The 23,557-nt window shown below is 42.5% G+C and overlaps 1 protein-coding gene and 1 long non-coding RNA gene across 3 annotated transcripts in view; both read left to right on the top strand.

The window, feature by feature from the left end:
* Positions 1-4,107, top strand: part of MSRB3 (methionine sulfoxide reductase B3) — a 164,274-nt gene extending 160,167 nt beyond the window's left edge. Inside the window, 1 exon segment of the mRNA XM_079938328.1 lies at positions 940-4,107. Coding sequence (XP_079794454.1) covers positions 940-1,104 — 165 coding nt within the window. The 3' untranslated portion in view covers positions 1,105-4,107.
* A 6,856-nt stretch (positions 4,108-10,963) lies between these two features.
* On the top strand, positions 10,964-22,353 carry LOC307194697. 2 transcript variants are annotated; one of them, XR_013830612.1, is made up of 4 exons: positions 10,964-11,891; positions 12,418-12,485; positions 16,222-16,412; positions 16,871-22,353. It is a non-coding gene; the product is annotated as an uncharacterized lncRNA (long non-coding RNA). The 2 variants fall into 2 exon arrangements; XR_013830613.1 differs by having other exon boundaries at positions 16,222-22,353.
* Positions 22,354-23,557: the final 1,204 nt, after the last annotated feature.

Raw genomic sequence — 23,557 nt, 5'->3', positions numbered from 1 at the left:
AGCCTGTTTGAATGTGGAGCACTAACGTCCCCATACCCTTCAGCCCTGTCCCTGCTGAGGAGGGTGGGGGACAGGTAAGTGTGGCCTGTGCTCTTATCTCCTGGAGCCGAATCCAGCAGCAGACTAGTTAGTGCGGGCTCTGTTCAGTGAGCCAGGCTTTTTGGAGACACTTTCTCTGGGCTGGATTTCTCTTAACACCGTCATAACCAACCATCCCTCCTTCTGCCTCTGTCTGGACTCTCTGCCTCTCCTCCTTCCCCAGCTTTTTGGATAGTCAGTAGCATGGAATGAGCTCGACAGCTTATTCCTTCTCCACGTGACCCAGTTTGTGCAGGTAAGGCAGACCGCACGGCACTCCACCTGTTGGAGGCCAGAAAAACCGATTGCGTGGACTAGTGACGTTTCCATTTTGCCCCACTGCAGTCTTGGTGACCGTGACATAAATCTGTTGAGTCTTGCTATTGCTTTGCTGGGTTCCAAGAACATCCAATGCTCGTCTGATGTTAAGTTTTACTGCCCATGAAAGCAAACGTCACCTCCGTCATGGCCAGTTAAACAGTATCTTTTACAGTGAACTTCTGCATATCTGAAAGCCACCCATCCAAAGCTAAAAGCAGTGCCAGAGGTCCAGATCAAGGGTCAACTCAATTCATAAAACTACTGCAGTCATTTTTCAGCGGGCTGAGTGGCTTCACAGATCAGAAGATACAGTGGCTCCTAAATGGTTTCTGATATGCACAATTCCAGTGCTTTTTATTCTCAGCATGTGGTGCAAAACCTGCCAGAAACCATCTTTGCAGCTATTGACAGGCAGGTTAGAAATCATCCATGATGGCTTCCATCATTTCTCTCTAGGCCGGTCATCCATTTAAACTGCTGTTCCCCTCAAAGCCGGCTTTGTAGATGCTGTTGACTTAACATTTTGCCCTTCTCTTGCAGTGCGGTGCTCACCTCGGGCACATTTTTGACGATGGACCTCGTCCAACCGGCAAAAGATACTGCATAAACTCTGCGTCCTTGTCTTTCACACCTGCAGAGATCAGCGACGCCAGTGGGGACAGCGCAGGGGGCAGCCCGGCCCAGGGCGACAAGACAGAGCTGTAGAGGAGTTGATGGAAACAAGTGTACTTCATGCACAGCTTATTAAAACTAATTCGAGAGCGTCTATCTCAGATATATTTTTTCAAAAATAGAAGAGCAGTTTTATGCTATTGATATTTTTCTTCCTTTGCTTAAACAGAGGCCCTGGCCATCAATGCATTTTGCTATTGACTAGATCGGGAACTGTTTGTAACTTTAGTGAACCTCGGAGGTAGCTTTGTGAGACTTCTTCACGAGCCACTTACATAGCTTTCGGCATTACTTTCTTCGCCTACATAGCTTCTTTCGATTTTTTTTTCTCATTGCTCAATAGGCAGAAGGTGCTTGGTCTTCAGACATGAAAATCAAGATCTCCTCTGCAGTGCGGAGACCAGGGCTCGGTGGGGCAGGGTGTTGAGACCTGCGAGACACACGGCCTGGAGGCATGTGTGCAGATCCACCTAAGACAAGGGTGGAGCGATGTCTTGTGAGACTTCTCAGCTTTGTGGCAAGTTTGGGCTGAGGTCCTTTATTCTCCCGCAAAGGGTGTGAATGTCTAAAGTCTTTCCTTATGTTAAATTGTTGCCAGATCTGAGGGGGCACACTGAGTGTTGTGGCAGAGAAGCAAACATTACCTCATGGTTAGGCCTTTATTTTATTTTTATTTTTTGTTGAAAACATTGGAATGTAAGATAACCGTAAAATGTTGATCCCTGTTTTGTCCAAAATTCACAAAGAAGAGTACCTGCCATTGCCTTCTGTAAGTCTGTCCCTCCACACCTCATACCAGCTGTGGCTGGAAGGGCATTTTGGTGAATTCCCTGCGTAAGGTAAAATACTGGGGACAGCACACTTCATCAAGGCAGCAGAAGTAAGAGAGAGCAGAGAAGGTTGAGGAGGAAGCCTGGGTACTAGATGTCCAGTGCTCTGAAGAGCAAGTAAGGAACGGAGCCCAGAGGGGAGGGCGGGGGACCTGTGCACAGGGCAAGGTGACCTCTGGAAGGACATTGGGGCTTAAAATAGAAACAGCCAGGAGCTCACATCCCACCCTTGACACTAATCTGCTGTGTGACGAGGGACAAGCTGTCTAGCCTCTCCATGCCTATTCTTTATGTATAAACACGACTTAGAATATTTGCAAAATAATTGACACTCTCAGGGGAAAATTACTATATTGCTATACAATGAAGATCAGTGTTGTAAAATTAAACTGATCTGGTTCTAATTGCCTCAAAGGCCGAAGCCCAGGCATTTGAAATGGAAAGAAGCAGAGAGGAGGGTGACTTAGCTGATTGGTATGGAAACAGTTGGGCCAAGAGCCAGAAATTTTTCTCTGTAGCAGTATGGCTGGTTTTACTCTAAGAAGCTCCGCTCAGTTGCCGTGTAACATTTAGTCTGGTGGGATGGATGTCCCACCATCCATACGGTGGGATCGTGCACCGTAAGGTTGCTACAGCTCTGAGCAGTGGTGATATATATGGGTATTGCGGCCACCAGGCGTGAAAGTATGGTTTATGACTGATATATATTGTGTTTGTAGCCTTGAATGCTAATCCTGAAGTGTAATTTTTAAAAAATAATTTTTTTGTAAATCTTCGATAGCTTATGAATACTGACATCTTTCCTTATAAGCACCAAGACCAAAATAAGAAAGAGGAACACCTGACAATCTTAAAGAAATAATGAGAAACTAAAATGAAAAGTTGTGATCAATCGATGTCAGCGTGGTCACGTCCACATCCTTCTGTGTCTCTCAAAACACCTCCTGGTGAGGCTCGTCATTGTCATGTGGGCCACAACTTTGAGATTCCAGAGGCACTATGCTCTTCTCCCTCGCTCCCAGATGTGTCACCTCAGGCCCTGGGGTCACTCTGGAATTCGCAAGTGTCACTCCCCTCTAGAAGTGAGACGTTGAATTTAAGACCCTTGCAGCCTTGGTGTCCAGACTATCCTAGAAGTCTTTCCCGACCTCACCAAAGGAGTCCCAACATTTCCCAGCGACCCAAGGACCCCCAAAGAAGTGGGTCTCCCAGGACATTCCTGTCCCAGTGTGCGGTCCATCCTCTGGGGGCTCACGTGGCTCCTGCTCTAGGCGGTGGCCTGCTGCGGGGTCTGCTGGACACAAGCTACAGTGTTGGGGTAGACAAGGAAGATAAACGGGGGCTTCTCCCTCTCCCCAGAGACTCTGGATTCTCACTGTTCCTCCAGTTTTATTGTGGGGCTTAACATTCCCCTCAAAAAGCTCCTCTTCTAATGCTTAGTCTTCGTTCAAGGAAAGCCAGTTTTTCTTCTACCACATTTTCCAGCACCAACTTTAAGAAAAATGCAACATCCATGGCAGAAAGCAAGTGGGTGTATGCATCATGTGGTTGAATTTCAGATTGCTTTTGAGTTTAAGTGGTATCGAATTTCAGTATATTTCTGTCTTATGTTAAAGAAATATATTACTAAAACGTAAGTGAGCAATAATGTCAGCTGTCGAGCACTAGATTTATTTTTGCAGGATATGGAGTGCAATGAACTGAGTCAATATGGCGAGGTGTATGTGATCTGTGGGAGTTATGCCATTTAACATGGGAAACGCATGGGACTTTCCCTCTCTGCACTCCAGCCCTCACTGTGCCGTTAGGAGACGCAGGTTTCTTTGCTGGTGTGTAAAAAAGTACGTCCATACACTCACGTGGAATGGATCTGAAGAAAGCAACAGTACGTATTGTATTAGAGAACATTTCTATGTGTTTAAACTTTTCACTTTATAGATGAATTTAAACTCTTAATGTAAATGACATAGCGATTTGAAAGTCTCTCCATGTTAATTGAATTGAAAATGCCTTGCTTTAAATATGGAATATGATGAAAGGGATTAGCATTTGTTCTAAAGGTCAAATACTACTTTTGCCTTAGATAGCTTTGTAAGAATTTTTCTCCAAGCAATTCAAAACTTTTGAAAAATGACATGGAATTTTCACTATAAACCCTTTTCCTATGTCTATTGTATACAGAAATTATGTAATAAAATCTCTTTATAAAAATGTTTTCCTCTCTGACTCCTAAAGACTTCTCTTATTTTTAGCACAGATGCAGAGACCATCCACTGGAGTTTGCCATAGGCTGCTCTGTTACCCAGCTGATGTGTCTGTAGTTTGTACAGAGGGCCTTTTATCTGGTGTGGACTTTATAAGCTGGAGCTCTGACAGTGGGTCTAGTCCGACTCCCCATACCCCAGGCCCCAGGAGAGGCCTCCTGGGATATGAAAGGTTGGAGGGAAGGGAAACATTTACAGAATTACTCTCCTTTCACCTCATCTCAGCAGAATCTTCAGCAGCTTGTGTATGTTTTTGTGCTTAAGACATGGACTTTGGCAAGTTGCATCATGATAACGCTATAGGTGAAAATGCAGGAATGATACCATGCTGATGCCTAGGCTTCTGTTAAATAATTTGACAGGAGACATACTGTTGTCAAGGACTCGTCTCTAGGGAAACACGTTATGGGTTCGCCATTGCTCACAGATGATTCACCTTTAAATATCTCTAACAGAAGAGTTTCGGTATAGTATTATTTGTTATTGAAATTTTTGAGTTTAATTTTTTGGTTCATTTTGTTGATTTGTTTACTTTGGGAGGAGAAATGAGGTGATGAGGACTTTTGTTTTTCAGCCACTTCTTTAAGTCATATTCCTGGGATCCTAAAATTCACAGGCCAGCAATTTCATGTAGTGTACCTTAGAACAGTGCTTCTCAAAGTGTGGTCCCCAGACGGCGGCATCAGCATCACCTGCAAACTTGCTACAAATATAAGTTTTCTTAAACTTAATGCATCAGAAATTCTGGGGTAGGGCCTTATTGATTTATGTTTTAGCAGCCCTCTTTGATTCTGGTGTTTGTTCAACTTTGAGAACCACTGTCTTGGAACTTTCCGTGAGAAAATTTCAGTTAGCATTAATTCCAAAAGCATTTCTATCTGACCCTCCAAAATGGTTTATTTTGTCATCACTGGTTGTCTTTCTGTAGAAGTGGGTCCGTTTTCCCAAAGCTTCATGCCTTTCAGCTATTCCTGTCCTTCATTGCCCATTTGCCTTGTTCTAGAAGACTAACTGGTTCTCATCAAGCAGTACCACCTTAGCTCCTGTTTGCATTTATGGGTTGACCTTGGGCTGCCCCGTGGTGCTCGCCATACCTTTCTAGAACTGCAGGATGTCCAAGGCAGGGTTCATCTCAGCAATTCCAAGAACTAGAGAACATCTCACTGCATACATTTACATAATGACCTTTCCCATTTCTTTCATTTCCTTATACATCATCATCATCAATTTTTTTTAACCTATTAGATTTTTACAAAGGTGCCATGTATCCAAATCATGACTCTTTTTTGTCAGAAAACTGCCATCGTTACCCAGATCGTAACAATGAAATGACTTCTAGAAGATGCTAGTATTAAAAAAAGCCTTGGGACAGGCTTACAAGCATCCTGTACTGACTTCTTACCAGTGTTTATTGTGTATTACATAACTGATAGAAATTTAACCATTTTGATGCAGGACCTGAAAAAATGCCACATGCCATAAAAGAACAGTCTAGAAAGAACTCTTCCCATCCAATATCTCCCAGAGGCTAGCCTTGTCCTGGACCAACCTGGAAAGGGATTGGCCAAAGATGATTATAGGTTCTAAACCAAGCAGCTCTATAAATCTGTCATGCCAGTAAGGGGCTTTTATGGAAACATGATAGGATAAGGCCATAGTGACCAGAGATTTAGGAACCAAATCAGATCCTCAGGCCTACCTGAGATTTTTGCCAACTTTTAGGTTGGTTACAGAATCACACTATATTGTCAGATTATGGATGCCGGAGAACCTCATTCTTATTTCAATTCCCCTCCCTGCAGTGTCTCCCAGCAAACATACACTCACCCTTATCATCTGGACTGGGCAGGGCCCCAACAGATTTTCAGGAATAAAGAGCAGGACAAGCCAATTAGTAATTTTTAAGTACTTAACCTCAGCACTGTACTGACAAGTTAAGGGAGTAGAAAGGTGTAGAAACAACTAGAAAGCAAAGTAAGAGTGTTTTGTGCAGGTCTCAGCCTATCAGTGGTAATGTTATTGGCTGGAAATGCCTGGAGCCACTTACCTGGGCCCTGCTGTGCTTCCCACAGACATCTCCCTTTTCCAAACCAACGTTACCACTGGCCAGACCCTTGTGGTTATTATTATGGTTGCAAGACGCCGTCAGCAATAATCACCTGGAAACTTTAAAAAGTGTATTACTTACAAGCCCTGGAGCATATCAGGCACACCTCAGGACACACAGTGGGGCTGTAGGTAGAGAGAGAGTGAGCATGGGCCTGGGGTTCTGCCTTTATTGGGGTTGAGGGTAGAACCCGAGGGCTTCATGGGCTCACTGTTTATTGGCACCTTTAAAACATAAGAGCTGGAATTCAAAGCTGGAAGAAAGAAAAAACAAGTGGCCCAAGTGGCCGGCCAGTTATCTAAATCAACCAGGATCTCTAAAGCAAAGAAGCCTCATGGGGGTAGGGGTGGGGAGGGAGAGTGCCTGTGTCCTGGCTCTTCAGTCACGTGAGTGACTGGCAATGTGTTTATTCAAGACAGCCCTCTTTGAAGTGGATGCCTTGGCAATGGAAGCTTAAATGAGGCATTTGCATCACAAAATAAAAGCCAACTGTCAGGGCTTATATTACAATCCACCCTGTGATGCCAAGGCATCATAGCCAGTGATGAGGACACTAATGGCCTAGATAGCTGATATGCTAAAAGTCAGGTATAGGGCATGTTGTAAACAGAAATTGCATGTGTAAATAGGATTATAGTAGCAAAAAATATAACAATTATATAGGCAGCAGTCTGAAATCCTGTAGCCACACATTGTCCTAAACTTGAAAGGCCCAGCCATGAAAATAGGTCAGTGATTTCAGGGACCCTGGGAATCTGTTCAAAGATTTAGTAAGAACGTGGAATATTTAAACAACTTGGGCCATCTGGTGTAAATAGGTTTGAACCTGTCCTGAGTTGGCAGATTGCTCCATATCTCATTGAACCAGTCTCTGAGTCCTGAGAATAGGTCAGCTCAGTTAAAGGGCTGTGTCTTATTTCAGAAAGCAGTGAGGCAGGTGGGTTCCCCAAGTGAGGCCCATGTGGTGCAGGTATTTGGATCAGGAGGCATTTCTATGGAAACAAACAAACAAACAAAAAACACAAAAGTTAATGATTGGAGCAGATTATAATCCCAGTTACTGAGTTCTGAAAGCAGTTAGTCAAGAAGACTTCCAGATGGTGAGCTCGAAGCATCTTCAGAGGATGTGAGGGGAGACAGTGGCAATCTGATAGATCTTCCTGTCTTGCAGTTTGAATGTCTCTGGTGGTTTTTTGAGTGTCCCACATAACAATAGACATGAAGACTGTCCACACATGAGTGAGGTGACTTCTCTGAAGTTGATATAAAGTTGTCCCACTTTAGCTTGTATGGCTCTGGGTAAAGGAGCCATGCAAGCTAAACAGCCAATTTTAGTTCTCAATGATTCCAAGTCAGTAGGGTGGAGAAAAATTGGAAACATTAGTTTGGAGAGTTACAGCCAGATATTCGAAGAAACAAGAAGAATTCATTATCCAGTCCAGTTTATAGGTAGAAAGAAAAAACCTGAAAGACAATTAACAGAACTAGAATCTAATATCCACAAGTGTGTATTATGTTTCTATTGAAACATAATTTTTCTCTCTACAATCATCTCCATTTCTATCAAAGATAACCATAGTAAGACTAATTTGTTTGCAAATTCAGTCTAGTTTCAATAAACTTGGCCTGATTATTTACATAAGTACAGCAAGAATAGTGATTGACCATATAGGCTCTTTTAAGTTTGTTTTGTTAGAATCATATATAAGAAATCTGAGACTGAACTTTTAAAATCCTCTCTAGGCTAGGAAACAAAGTTCAAAACTTGCCGTCAACTTTGCCTGCAGTATCTAGAGATTTGGATGAATTCCTCTCCTCTTGAGTTTCCCCCAAATATTCTGAAGTTCCTGTACCTGCCAGGAAGTAACCTTCGTTACTCACCTGGTAGCCCCTACTGGGAGCCATGTAAACAAGGTACCAGGCCAATTTTTCCAAGGGGCTTTATTGGCTCCATAAAGTCAACCTTCATTCCTTAAAGCTGTCTGGTCATATGTGAGTCTATGCATTTCTCTTTCAAATATGACATTCTAGTCAAAGCCTTGGTAATATAATCAATGGTTCCAATTGTGTCCTGTTACAAGGAAAACAGATTCTTATTGACATGCCCTTTGTTAAAGATCTGAGAGTTCATTATAATACAGTTGTCAAGGAAACCTGATTATTTCTGTAACAAACAACATTTTAAGATGATAACTGGAATTATTACTGATACCATTACCTATCACATTTTTAGGAATTTCATATAATACATCTATACAAGGATATCCATAAAGATGGTTTAGCATTGTCTCCTATTTGACAATGCTTCCCATGTAATTTAACATATCAAATAAGCCCAATCATTATAATGTCTCACTTTTTATAAGGAGAGAGAATAAATCTTTTGAGATGTTCCAGGGGTCCTCTGTAAAATCCCGAAGTTACTTCCAGGTCAAAAAAAGTCACTTAAAATTTGATTTTGGGAAGTTTGTCAAAAATATCAAAAGGTTGTGGACACTTGACTAAACAGGATCACAGTCATTATGAAACAATACTTAATTATCTACTTAACCAAAAGGACAAAAAATATTAAAGACAATATTACAGTTACAGCAGGTTACATAGTTGTGAGCAAAACTAAGTTCTTTTAATATTGAGAAGATTCAGTTTTCTTAAGTAATCGAAGACCTGATTAAGATAACATGAAGACAGGAAATTTTTCATAAAACACAAAATCTTTGCTTTCTAGCCAGATTACTTAAAAGGTAAAGAAAAACATTTCACAATATCTTATTAAGTGTAATAGTTCAAGAAAGCTTTCTACTTTTAGCAGATGAAAGAAAAATGTTTTAGTTTTACATAAGTGCACTATTGATACCAAAGCTTATTTTTTAAAACCCTTAAAATAAATTCGTTCCATTTTAGCCATCTTGACTACACAAAGTAAAATTCTCTCTCTCTTTCTTTTTTCCCAACTTTCTATACCATTTTTTCCTTTGTTTTCCTCTTTCTCATTCTAAAATAAACAGTTTTACTTTTAAGACAAATTTACTTTCTTTTTCCTTAAAAAATATATCTCCATACTTCACACCTTTTCTTGCCAAAAACACATCCTACTTTCCTTGCATACAGGGCTGTATCTCTCATTATTTCTAGCAGCTTTAATTACATATGTTAATTAGAATTCTTAACCCTTAGAAACTTTAATTTCTAGCTAAAACTAAGAAGGAAGCAATTGTGAACTGACTGTTACACCAGCGTTCTTTACATTGGTAAACTTATGAATGCATTTCATAATTTCTAGTAACACACATTACCTCATAGCACAATTTTTCAATGTGGCAGAAGCCAAGTTTACTAACAGACCCAAATATCTTTGGTTCCTCTGTAATAAGAGGTCAAGAGTAAATAAACTTAGACTTGTTTAGCAATTAATGTTTCAGTATTTTCTATTATTTGGAAATGATCTAGACATTCAGTGAATTCCCATCATTAAACTTAGCAAAATTCTGAAGTTTCAAGTTATCAAAGAGATTTGGGAAACTATTTTCTTTTTAAAGTATTTTTTTAAATTAATTAATTAATTAATTTTTGGCTGCGTTGGGTCTTTGTTGCCACATGGGGTTTCTCTAGTTGCAGCGAGCGGGTGCTACTCTTTGTTGCGGTGCGTGGGCTTCTCATTGCCGTGGCTTCTCTTGCTGCTGAGCATGGGCCCTAGGTGCGCGGGCTTCAGTAGTTGTGGCATGCGGGCTCAGCAGTTGCTCCACGGCACGTGGGATCATCCCAGACCGGGGCTCGAGCCCATGTCCCCTGTATTGACAGGTGGATTCTTAACCACCGTGCCACCAGAGAAGTTCCTTTGGGAAACTATTTTTAAGTAGAAATCCCATAACACATAATTATTGCTAAAAAGTTGACCTACACTCTTATTCCAATTACACATATCTAAATTATTTTCTCCCAACAATGACGTTTAGACTATCAAGGAACTTTCATTAGACAGTAGCCAAAGTCAGCCATCATGCCAAGCTACTTTTCTTGCTGACAAATTTTGTGTCAACATGAATTTGTTTGACAAGTAAACCCAGGTAGAATAAAAGTTGTTTATCTGAATTATATTTAATGCTGACAACTCTAAAGAAATACCTATTTTAATTAAACCAAACATAAATTAGATTTATCAAAGATTATTCCAGATCATGTGAACTTGAAAAACATTTGGGTTAGTCTCTATATTTCTGAGTTTTAGGAATACTCAATTCATAGTGCTTATTTTTAAGCCAATTAAGCAGAGCTCTTTTACAAAGTAATTTTGGCAACGTCATCTGCAGGTAGAAAGAAAAAAAATCACATAAATATACATCCATAGACATACATAAACATGCAGGCAGATACGAGACACTATAACTTCTGTTCCAAGATTTTAGCCATGAATCAGGCACGATATAAAACTCACTAGTTTATAAATAATAGTTGAATACAAATTGGCAGATAGAACAATTTAAGGTTACCTGCTGCAGTGGCTAAAGCTTTATACTAACATTTGTGGAGAAGACTTTTAAGATTTATATTTGTCCTTGACAAGTAAGCTTAAGGAGGCTGTGGACTAGACTTTGGGCAAGAGAGTTTTTATAGCATTTTGTATTTTAAAAGGCCTCCTTCTACTTGTCCCAAAACTTGTCCACTTTGCTTCAGTCTCAGGAGTTTGTGGGCAAGAGTTTTAGTCACCTCCTGAGGTGTTTACATTTCAAAGACATGGTAAGATATATATCTTCAAGAGACAAAGAATGTAAATTTTATCCTAGGAGTTTTAGTGCCTTTTGGATGGTTATGGCAGTTCCAATAAAATGTAGTAAAGCTGTCCTGTAATTAGGGAGAGTCCTCTGTGAATATAATTCTCTGGACTCAAGGTCAAGTGGGACCTCCTCAGGGTTGGAAGCAAAGAGGGGCTCATTTGGGTCACTATGGTCATGAAAATGATAAACACATCGGCCCATGCCAGTTTTGCACAGCATCTTAACGTTTTCTATTAACCGTGAGCCTCAGCAATGATCACTGATGGGAGGATGGGCCCAGCACCAGGCAATAAATATCCAAGTGAGGAGAGGACAGACCTTGATACAGACATCATCGGCTCTAGGGCCTTTGCCTTCCCATTTCTCTCTTTCTCCTCCCTAGAGGCCTCGCTAGACCTGTCAGCTTTTCCGCAGGCAGCACAGACCCCTCGAGCGGCGTGGCTTCTAGCTGGACCTCCTTCCGCGGTCTCGCAAGGCGCCCTGGGAAGGAGCGCGGAAGCTCCAGAGCTCTTTGCAAACTCGCGCGGCCTTTGCGAGTGCGCGCCTGACTGAGCTCTGGAGCCTCGCGATAGCTCCTGCAGGTACGTTTATCTGAAAAGGAGCCGGGAGCTGACGCCATCAGCGGGTGCCCGTCTAGTTCCGGCCTCCTTAGAAAAGTCACACGCTACAAGGTGGCAGCGCGCGCGTCTCCGGTTTCACTGTGACACGGTGTGGTGGCCGCCGCGTGTGATGAGCTAGAGTGAAGGCCTCCCTGCTTTCCGCGGAGATTTCCGGGACGCCCTTCTTCCGACCTCGGCTGCCCCGGCCCAGCGGCTCCACAGCCCGTTCTGCTGCTGTAGCACAGGTGCTTTGGGTACCTCTTTTTTTTTTTTCAACATCTTTATTGGAGTATAATTGCTCTGCAATGGTGGGTTAGCTTATGCTGTATAACAAAGTGAATCAGCTATACGTATACATATATCCCCATATCTCCTCCCTCTTTTTTTTTTTTTGCGGTACGTGGGCCTCTCACTGTTGTGGCCTCTCCCGTTGCGGAGCACAGGCTCCGGACGCGCAGGCTCAGGGGCCATGGTTCACGGGCCCAGCCGCTCCGCGGCATGTGGGATCCTCCCGGACCGGGGCACGAACCCGTGTCCCCTGCATCGGCAGGCGGACTCTCAACCACTGCGCCACTAGGGAAGCCCTATTTTTAGTTTTTTAAGGAACCTCCATACTGTTCTCCATGGTGGCTGTATCAGTTGACATTCCCCCCAACAGCGCAGGAAGGTTCCCTTTCCTCCACACCCTCTCCAGCATTTATTGTTTGTAGACTTTTTGATGATGGCCATTCTGAATGGTGTGAGGTGATAACGGTTTTCCACTCTTCTCAGTCTGTCCCCGAAAGTGCCGCGTTGAAGAGTGTCCGCTCATCCTCGTGGGAACTGGGACACGTTGAAAGGTGAGGACATGCCCCTGGCCTGCTCTTCACGGTGACGTCCGACGGTGGCCACAGCCAGAAGCTGGTCACAGAGCAGGAAGCACAGCAGGCAGCCCTTGCTGTGAGTGAAGCTAGGGGGCATCGGGGGTGAGTGCGTGTCCCTGTCCATAAGCAGCTGGCTGGTGGGGGAACTGAGGCGCAGACCCAGCAGAAACACTAGTTGCGAGGATAACCGAGCCGCCTGTGAACTGGGTCAGAACCAGAGTCCCAGGCAGTTGCACCGCTGGTCTCCTTAGAGAACATTCGAATGCCGAGAGCCCCTCTGGACTGGCAGAAGGCAGACCTTTGTGACATGGCTTCTGGCCGGGTCTGGAGGACGCTTTTAACCCAGTACTGGAACTCAGGTGCCTTCACTCGCATAAAGAAATCGTTGCTCGAAAGACACCTTGCCGAGCCGAACCCCTCTCCGGGTGGAAGTCAGGGTTCCCCAGAGCCCCAGGGGGACAAACACAGCTTCGATGTCTGTTTATGCCCGAGCGGCCCTCGCCGGCTCTGGATCCCACAGTCAGCTTCTATCCTCCCTCCTACTAGGGTTGAGGGGACGGGAGGTGACAGGGCTGTGCCACGCCCCAGCGCTGTTTGGCTTTGTTTGAGCAAGCAGGCAGCACCTCATGCAGGTCGGCTGGGCCTTGCATACTTTTCCTAAGAGGTGCTGCAGATAGAAGAGCCTTTTGACCTTGCGCTGTTGGGGAAGGGAGTGGGGGAGTGCACAGGGGAAAGACAAGCCCACCTTGAAAATCACGAAGGCGCAGAAGAGCCGGAGGGAGCTAAGAGGTCAGGGTGCAGGGGGCTGGAGGTCAGGACACAAGGGGCTCAGGATATGTGGTATTTTGGAGGAAACGAGCACATAGCCTGGATGGATCTTTAATATAGTTATGGATTTTAGGGTCTTTAGAGATACTGGCCAGCTGATGCATTTTGACAGCTATGAGTAACAAACAATTCAGAGCCCATGGCAAACAAATAAGAAACCCAAAATAGCCAATTAGCTGCATAAAGAAAGGTTTGAATTTCAGTCAGGTAGAGTTTCTGATCCCAGCTTCCACTTTGATTTTCTCCCACCACCTTAATCTTACATGTTGTTACTGGAAATACTGATGGATGACATTCCTGCTAGCCCTCTAGTAGGTGGCTGCTCTCCTCCAGGGTGTTCCAATGGATGTCTCCAGGATGGGGATCTGTATCCACTAGTGCAACATGCACAGGGTCTGTGGGAAAAGCTTCTAGGCCTCTGGAGTGTAATACCAGAGCCTTGGCACGTTTGTGTGCCCCAGCACTGGGCAACACTCAGGAGGCTTCCATAGGGTTTTTGCATTTATCAAGGAGCTGGTGTACCTCCTCAGGGTTCTCAGGAGGTACTGGCTCTAGATATTCAGAACATTTGCATTTGTCCATTAATTTTTTAACAACATGGTGCCAAGGACCGTGATATCCCACTGGGCCAGGAGACGAAGAATTACAGCAGTGAATAAAGCAGTGGCACAGAGACCACAGGCCTCTTGTATTTTCCCTCTGGTGGTGCCACTAGTTTCCACTTGCAAGACTATTTGTCTTCTGGTTAGAACAGTCTGGGAACAACCCACTGACTCAGTGGTTGCAGGTAGAGATCTCCTGTCCTCCTTACTTAATGAAATCCTTTCCTCAAGCCTTTAGCCCAGAGCGTCTCCTTGGTCTGTGACAATAGTCTTGTGATCCACCCTCCTTAGCCCTCTTGGCCTTGAGGCATGGAGAACACTTATGGACATTAATAGTCAATTAAGGCCTTTATAATTACTAGTCTAGTCATCTTGTCGGACCTTATGGCCTTGATCACGCTAGTCTGGGCAGGTTGTTGGATTATTATGGCAGCCGTGATCTTTGGGGTTGGATACCACAGGCAACACTTGCCAGAGGTAATATGCAGAAGCACATGGCAGCACGACAGACCCCCACCAAGTGGTGGTCCTTTCCCAGATGGTGTTACTCACCTGAGCTAGGTGGTTAGTAAGCAAGTTGCAGGTAAAGGGCATTTCCCTTGGTTAATTAACAAGGGCAATCATGCAGTCCTGCCCACTATGACAATTGTTGTGTGCCAGTCTCAGACTGTTGATAGTAAGAGAGTAATGCTATTGGCTGGAAACGCCTGGAGCCACTCACCTGGGCCCCAGTGAGCTTCCCACAGACATCTCCCTTTTCCGAACCAACGTTACCACTGGCCAGACCCTTGTGGTTCTTATTATGGTTGCAAGACGCCCTCAGCAATAACCTCCCAGACACTTGGAAGAAAAACAGTGTATTACTGACAAGCCCTGGAGCATACCAGGCACACCCCAGGACACACAGGGGGGTTTCAGATAGAGAGAGAGAGAGTGAGCATGGGCCTGGGGTTCTGCTTTTATTGGGGTTGAGGGTGGAACCCTGGGGCTTCATGGGCTCACTCTTTATTGGTGAGTTTAAAACATAAGAGCTGGAATTTAAAGCGTGGGAAAAGAGAAAAAGAAAAAGTGGCCCAAGTGGCCAGTTATCTAAATCACCCAAGATCCCTAAAACAAAGCATCTTCCTGATGGGGGTCGAGGAGGTGCATGTGTCCTGACTCCTTATCTTGTCTTTTGGCTGCACTGTGTTTGTTCGAGATAGACTTCCTTCCAGTGCAGTGGATGCCTTGGCAATTGAAGCTTATGTCAAGCACTTGCATTAGAAAAAGAAGAGCCAATTGTCAGGGTATAAACTACAGAGAGGTTGTATACATTAGCACAGGAGAGAGTCCTAAGAGTTAAGACAAGGTTGCCTGAAGCTTTATTCCCAAGGCCTTTGATCTCACCATGGGGCTTCTTTTTACCTTAATGATACTGTATATTGAGCAACCTCTGTAAGTTAGGCACTTGATCCGTTATCTCTAGTATGAGGTAGGTAGTCTTATCCCCATTTTACAGATGGTGGAGCTGATGCTCAGAGCAGTTAAGGTAAGTTACAGAGCTAGTACATAGTCAAGTTCAAATTGAAATCCAAGTTGGTTCAAGGCTTCTAAGGCTGTGCTCCCTACTCAGCACTGAACTGCCTCTGCTGTAGACCCTGGCCATGCGGGTAGTGTTCAGTGCAATAAGGCAGGTGTTAGTTACATGAGGGGGAAAATGTGGTTATATCATTTCTTATTTATTTCAAATTAATTGTAATTTGCCCTTCCAAAATATATTCTGCTGCGTGACTGCTTTATCTCAGAGAGGGCTAAATAGCATTGTACACCTTAATTTTTTTACACTTCACTGATGGAGAATTTCTTTTTTTTCTCTTAATACTCCAAATAATGTCTAACTACCACAGAAAAAAATAAGCCACTTTCTGGATCCATATGGAAAAAAGGAAGAATAGAGGTGACACTAAAGATGCATTTGATCAAACTATTTCATTTCTGACATTGCTGATCTAGTTAATCTCTCATCTAGAAAGGTGTAGAGCCTGGAGCAGGGGGGTGGAGACGGGATGTCCTTACCGATGTCACTAAGTCAGTGAGACTCTGCAGTTGGAGACTGAAGGAGGGGGACAGATTCCAGAGGGCTCTAACCACACCCAGAGCAGGTCTGCAGGGCATATGATGGACCTATCCCAAGAAGTGACGGAATCAAGAGGTTTGTTTGTTTGATTGCAATTCATGACAGATTGATAACTGCAAAGGCATTCAAACTTGGTGTTTCGCCCCCCTTCTCTTTAACACTACAGCTTGTAAGGCGAATCAGGCATCTGGTGTTTGTTAGATGGCTGCGTTGCATCATCCTTTGATTGCTGGGGAACATCTCCCAGCATTGGTACGATTGGAGAGAAGACTATGGGGCACAAAATGGCCTCATCCGGTTTATATCTTCATTACTGCACTTCTCACATACCTGCTTACATCTGGAAAAAATCTCCAGGTAAACCTCTTGGGCTCTTTTTCTAAAGAGTAACTGTAATTATTAGGGCTATACCCAAATTCAGCTTAAAATAGGTATGTGGCTGAACTTCAGCCGAAATCCTGTGCCTGTCGAAAAGAAATTTTCTTTTTTTTAACATCTAATTACATAGGAGGAGCCTTTCCTCACACATGGCCAGTGGGTTTCCTGGTGCTCTACACCCAAGGCTTCTATTTATGCCCTTAGGGAAAAGGCAAGGAGATTTTAGGGAAAAAACTTAGAGATCTCCTCAAATCTGCCACTGACTTTTTTTCTTAGTACCAAATCCCAGAATTCTAATATGCACTGCAGGTCATGTCAAAATTTTACGAATGTCAAGTCTTTTCCCCACTAGGTCCTGTCACAAACTATCTTACCGAGTAACAGCATCACAAAAAAACTTTCTATTTTACCGTTTACTGCTTGTTCCCCTTGTACAGGATTTATCCACTCAACACACGTTGGCTGAGCACTTGCCTGGGTACCAAGCCCTGTGCCGGGCACAGGAAACCTAAAACCGCAAGATTCAATGCTTGCGGTTAGTTGGAAAAACAGACACGCAGCTAATTACACGTCATACTGGAATGTTGCCTAAGGTTGCATGGAAGTGTGAACAAAACATTGTGAGAACTCAGTTGAGAGAAGAATGAATTGTGCCGAAGGAAAGGGATGTAGCAGAGTGGGTGGCAGTCAAGGAAGGCTTCATTTAGAGATGAAACATAAGCTGAGTGTTGAAAAATATGTGGCATTTCACATAGACGAGAATAAAACAAGGTCATCCAGAGAAACAAGAGGGAATGGAGTAGTGAGTAAGGAACTTAGGGGCGCTGTGACTTTTTCATATATGCTTCTGTTTCCTTTGTTAAGTAGTGGTTTTCCAAGATCATCCTGTGATACGATACTTTTTCATTTGCCTCCCCTCTCCTTTTAAAAACATTTAGCCTCAGTAAAAATTCATATATACAAATACTATTATATGATATATAATATATATGATATGTGATACATTTGTTATATATGTATATATCATATATCATGTATCATATATACTTATACATACATATATACATATGTATATACATACATACATACATATATATATATATAGAGAGAGAGAGAGAGAGAGAGAGAGAGGGAGAGGGAGAGAGAGAACCATAAGGTAGAAGAAGAAGAGGATCTTAGAAAGAGGACTCAGTCCTCATTTCTACCTTCTCCATGCCCAGTGCCTCCAAAGAGAAAGAGCCTCTGCAAAGTCTTTCATATCTGCTTCCACCTCTGTTCTACTCCCTGTGCTCAAGGGCGGGCCATCATGAGCTCATCTGGACCACTGTAGCAGCTGCCAAATTGGCTTCCTGTCTCCAGGCTCCCTCCTTCCTTCCAGATGCCACAGTGCAGCCAGTGATCTTTTGAAAGTATAAATCTGGTCATCTGGCTGCATCCACTCTAGGCTGTAGCACGAACACACTGTAACAGAACCTACAAAGGCCCTTCACAATCTGGCTACAACCTGCCCCTTCCAGACTCATCTCTCCCTTCCTCTCCCTCACCCCTACTCGCAGCCTCTGTAGATAGACTTCTTGCCACCGGGGCAAATACTTTCGCCTGAAATATCCTTCTTACCTTTTCTGAGGGGTAGACTTGAGTCATCCTTCAACTCCAAGCGTTAGCATCTCTTTTATGAAGTACATTCCCAATTTCCTCTCCTCCCTTAGCACAAATGGATTCCCATTATCATTTGTCTGTGCCTTGATTCTCAAGTTCAACACATTGAATAATTGTCTCCCTCACTAGATTTGGAGCTCTACTTGAGGACAGACACTTTGAATAAATCATCTCAGTAGTACGGATGCCTGGAACAAAGACTTAAGAATTTTTGTTTCACTTAGAGTTAGACTCACTCTAAGTGAAACAGATGGTGGAGTTCCTTTTCCATTTCCCTTCTCTCTCAGTTTCTTTGCCTTCCCCCATCTTTTCTTCTAACACTCCACCTAGATCTGTCCTCTTGGCACTGCACATGTCCCCAAGCCTCTTTCATCATGATCCTTTTAGGAGCTTAATCTGATAGGTAACAGCTACTGCCTACCCCCTGAGTTTATTAGAGGTGGACTCAATGTTAAAATTCACTATCTCATCTGATCATCTGGGTAAGATAGAAGTCACAGACTAGAGGCTGAAAGTGTGTTTTCTTTGCTGACACTTTTTTAATTTTTTTGTGGTACGCGGGCCTCTCACTGCTGTGGCCTCTCCCATTGCGGAGCACAGGCTCCGGATGCGCAGGCTCTGGACGCGCAGGCTCAGCGGCCATGGCTCACGGGCCTAGCCGCTCCGCGGCTTGTGGAATCTTCCCGGACCGGGGCACGAACCCGTGGACACTCAACCACTGTGCCACGAGGGAAGCCCTACATTTACTTTTAAATTATGTACATCCATCACTATAGTAGTATAGTATGCACATTCTAAAATGTATACAAAGGTGGAAAAATTTAAAAGATGAGTTAAAAAATGTTAAACTCAAGTTTAAAAGTAATTTAAATGTTATTTTAAGGGTACCAAAAGTATTTTTGCCTTTACTAAAATACTAAAATTTTGGGTAAAATTTTTAGTGAAAGCCAGTGTGATTTGAATAAGCCATTATTTTTCAAAATCTGGATTTAACAGTTTTTGAAACAATGTTTGAAGGTCTGGATCTAAATTCAATTTATTTTAATACTTGCTTAAGTGGTTGATACAACTGAAAACTACATTCCATGACATCCCAACAGAAAGTTACATCGTGGGCTCACTTATGGATCATGACACTCATTTTTTAATCCCAACCACTAGTGTACAAAGGTGTCTCTGGTCTTTTGGTTATTGGATCTTCATATTCCCAGATATCAATAAGGTATTATTGCAAATTATTCATATATTTAAAAAAAACATTCAGCAAATGTGAAAATCCATTGTACAGTATTGAAAAGCAGATTTTAAAATTTTGATCCTGAGTTTTATAGGCATTCAGATGTGAAAGATTATTTAAGGTAAGACACATACATCTTTTTTGGCAATAAAAATCACACAGAAGTGGAAACAGTTCCAGATACCTATTTTCATAATGGTCCCTCCAGAACCTGAATTTCTTTTGAAAAGCAGTTATTCATTGTTGAGGTGTCACTTTCACCTGAAAGGAATGGATTGAGTGTATTTTTCAAAGATTATTGTTAGATAGCATAGTACTAACAGGCACTTGTCATCACAGAAAATGTTGGAAAATTTGGAACTTAAAAAAAAAAAAAACGAAACTCATCTTTAAGATTGATAACCCTTCCATGAAATGGCCAGCAAGTATAAAATATATTCATAGCTGTTACCTATCTCACTGCAAGGTATTTTAAAGGTTGCTGGTATTTCCAGGATTTATTTTTATAAAATTAACCACAGCAATGACATACTGTAGCACTTCTGGCTTCAGTCCCTTAGTGAGAAGTCTTGTTGGTACATAAATAGTGAAGGGGAAGATGTTCAGGTGCAGTGCTCTTTCTGGAGCCTTCTCGTGGAATCCATTCTTTTTTCCCCAGTACTCTAGTCAAAGCAGGCATGGCACTGGTGGTCACATTTACAGAGTTTGCCATTACACATTATGTTTATTAAATCAGTTATTTCCATTTTTCCTTTACTGGCTCACAAAAAAAGTAGTTCTTCATTACTGAAACAAAATCTAGCAAATACCATAAGCTGAGATGTGACAGAGACATCTATATTTAATGCACTGCAAAGCAAACTTCTGCAAAAACTAGGTAGTTTGTCCAATGACTCATTTCTTCACATCTTCAGCATGTTTTCTCTGCACCTTCCAATGGCACTTTTCTTTCTGTAAATCTATTTTGGTTTGTTACCATCTTCTTTTCATATTACTTTGTATACTTTCATCAGGACAGGGAAAACAGTTGGTGTGTGGCCTTTCATAGTTTACTAAACATGAATCATTACATTTATGGAAGGTTGATAGTGTATTGAGTATTATGTGCTGCTAAACATCGCTGAAAAAAATTGTAAAGTTTGTTTTCCTGTTCTGAGCATTTGGTAACTAAATGTTGAGCTCACAGTTATGGTCTCATATTATCAGCTGCTAGTAACTGAAGGCACCATATGTACTTTAGAGCAAGTTCACTGTTAATCACAGTGGGTGTAAATTGATATTTCGTATACTCAGCCTAATCACCTCACATTTTTTGCTGTCTTCTTGATGGATCTGATCGTTGCTTATACCTCAGAATGTGGCTGACACAGAACTCTAATCAGAAGTGGCATTCTCTGTCATTTACTTGTGCTCGTTTGGGCTTTCATTTTTATTATTTTCAGTCTGCACTTTAGTTGTGGAAATTATCTGAAGGCACTTGTCAATACTCTGAGGGTTCATGTCTTTAACTGTAGATTATCCATAAATCTTTTAGTAACACATGCATGTGCCTCTAGTAACACTGGAGGTGAAGACCCCCCACGTTTCCCTGGCACTGTGTGTGACATGTGATCACTGTTCCTGTGAACCTAGTGAGGGCACAAGCATCCCTACATAAGACACAGGTTGTCCTTACTTTTCGTGGTAATGTGAGACCACAAAAATTACCATGCAAGCTGAAACCATGCAAATCGATCTTAATAATCAATTGGAAAATTCCAACTTTTCCACGACTCAAAAAATTTGGTTGAAGTGTTGAAAGCTCTTTTACAGTCTGTTGTAAGTGTAGAGGGAAAGGAAAAAAAGTAGAACAAATACTTATTTAGTATGCTGTAATTTAACACATTACGAATATTGGGAATGAAAGTGTTTTATTTCTTTGTAAAAAAATTGAGTAGTTTGGTTAGCACTTGCCTTCTCATTGTTTAACTTAAGACTCAGAGAGCATCCTTTCTGTACCGTGGTGACATGTCTTATGCCATGCATCCATGGTCAGCTGGAGTGCTGGCTAAGGGCTGGCTGTTCTAACATGGCCACTCCTGGGGCAGCTTGGCTGTCCTGCATACATCTCTCATGTCCCTCCAGTTGGCTGGCCGGGGCATGTTCTCATGGCAATGACAGGGCTTTAAGAGAGAAAGTAGAAATGTGCAAGTGGATTTTCAGACTTCTGCTTGTGTCATTTGTTACTGTCCCTTTGGCAAAAGCACATTACATGACCATAGCTAAAACCGGTGTGGGCAGGCCTTACCAAAAGGGATGGGTATAAGAAAACGTGAAAAACTGCAGCCATAATGGAGTCAGTCAGGTCCAATAGAAGATACAGTAGGTCTTGGCCATGCTGTTTCCTGGCCATCATCTTAAGAAAGTTCCTTAACACCCCTGAACCTCAATTACAGGCATACTTCATTCTACCTTGCTTTGCTTTATCACACTGTGCAGATACTGTGTTTTTTACAAACTGAAGGTTGTGGCAACGCTGCGTCCAGCAAGTCTGTGGGCACCATTTGCTCACTTTGTGTGAATGTGTCACATTTTGGTAGTTCTCACAGCATTTCAAACCCTCCACCAGAAGAAATATCATGACTCACTGAAGGCTCAGATGCTGGTTCGTGTTTTTTAGCAATAAGGTATTTTTAAATTAAGGTATGTACATTGGTTTTTTAGACATAATGCTATTGCACACTTAATAGACTACAGTGTAGTATAAACATAAGTTTTATATGCACTGGGAAACCAAAAAATTCATGAGATTTGCTTTATTGCCATATTCATTTTATTGTGATAGTCTGGAACCAAATTCACAATATCTCCAAGGTATGTCTGTACTGTATTGTGATTTAGCCTATATATGATATATTTTTTAAAATATATATATATTTTTAAACAAAATTTATTTATTTTTGGCTGTGTTGGGTCTTCGTTGCTGCACGCGGCTTTCTTTAGTTGCGTCGAGCAGGGGCTGCTCTTCCTTTCAGTGCATGGGCTTCTCATTGCAGTGGCTGCTCTTGTTGCGGAGCATGGGCTCTAGGCGTGTGGGCTTCAGTAGTTGTGGCATGCAGACTCAGTAGTTGTGGCTCTCAGGCTCTAGAGCACAGGCTCAGTAGTTGTGGCTCACGGGCTTAGTTGCTCTGCGGCATGTGGGATCTTCCCAGACCAGGGCTTGAACCTGTGTCCCCTGCATTGGCAGGCGGGTTCTTAACCACTGCGCCACCAGGGAAGCCCTAAAATATTTTTTAAATTAAAGAAATATACGCACAAATTTAAAACGTGAAACAGTGCTAAAAGACACAGCTAAAGGAGCCCTTGGCCCTTCCTCGCATTCAATCCTGTTGCCCAGACACAGTCACTTTTAATCCTGCTCGCTGTTTCTTTTTTTTGCCTTAGTTTTTTCTCTCTCCCAAACTATCACAGCAAAAACATCTATGCCCACAAACATCCTTTTCCTCTTCCCAGTTTGCTGTTTTGTCTGACATTGTATCAGTGTTTTGAAATATTCCATGTTGCCGTCCATTAATTAATTATAGGCTTATAGGCATCATCTATTGATTTATTATTTTAACTCTCTTACCTCCCTGTTTTCTCTCACCCCATCCATCCAACATAGTTTTATCATGATTTTTGGTTATAGCTCCATTTAGGGTCTTCATTATTATAATAATAAAAAGAAATTTTTAGTGTTGAGCCAAGTAGTGTATAATATTATCACATTCCTTTTCCTGTATGACTTCTGGTTTTCCTTGGAGTTACTCATTGTCTCGTGTGTTCACCTGTTCATTTATTTACTTTTTTCATTGAGTCTCTAGTTAAGCCTTCCTACATCTTCCAACTGTTTTGTAAAATAATGTTTCTCTTTCTCAAGTATGTCAGATAATATATGTTACATTTTATTACTAGAAATACCCATACCAGAGTATGTCATACGCGCGAGCACTCATACACACACACGCACGCATGAACACACGCCTCTATAATTCCCTGTTCCAGTTTGGACTGCTCGCTCTTCAGATCTTCTGCACTGCTGATGCCCTGGATCCTTACTCTGTCATAATCCTGAGGATTCCTGTCACCCTTTTCTTGTGCCTCTTCCTTTGTCTCTGGATCCCTTCATTTATGTCCTCATTTCGGTAGAGCAGATCTTCTCTGGTTTCCTATGAAAAGGTGCCCTCAAGGTTAAACTTTTGAGACATGG

Source organism: Stenella coeruleoalba, assembly GCF_951394435.1.
Source record: "Stenella coeruleoalba genome assembly, chromosome: 11".
In the NCBI taxonomy this organism is placed as follows: domain Eukaryota; kingdom Metazoa; phylum Chordata; class Mammalia; order Artiodactyla; family Delphinidae; genus Stenella; species Stenella coeruleoalba.
Note: the sequence above shows the minus strand (reverse complement) of the source record. Positions and strands in the feature narration are given on the sequence as shown.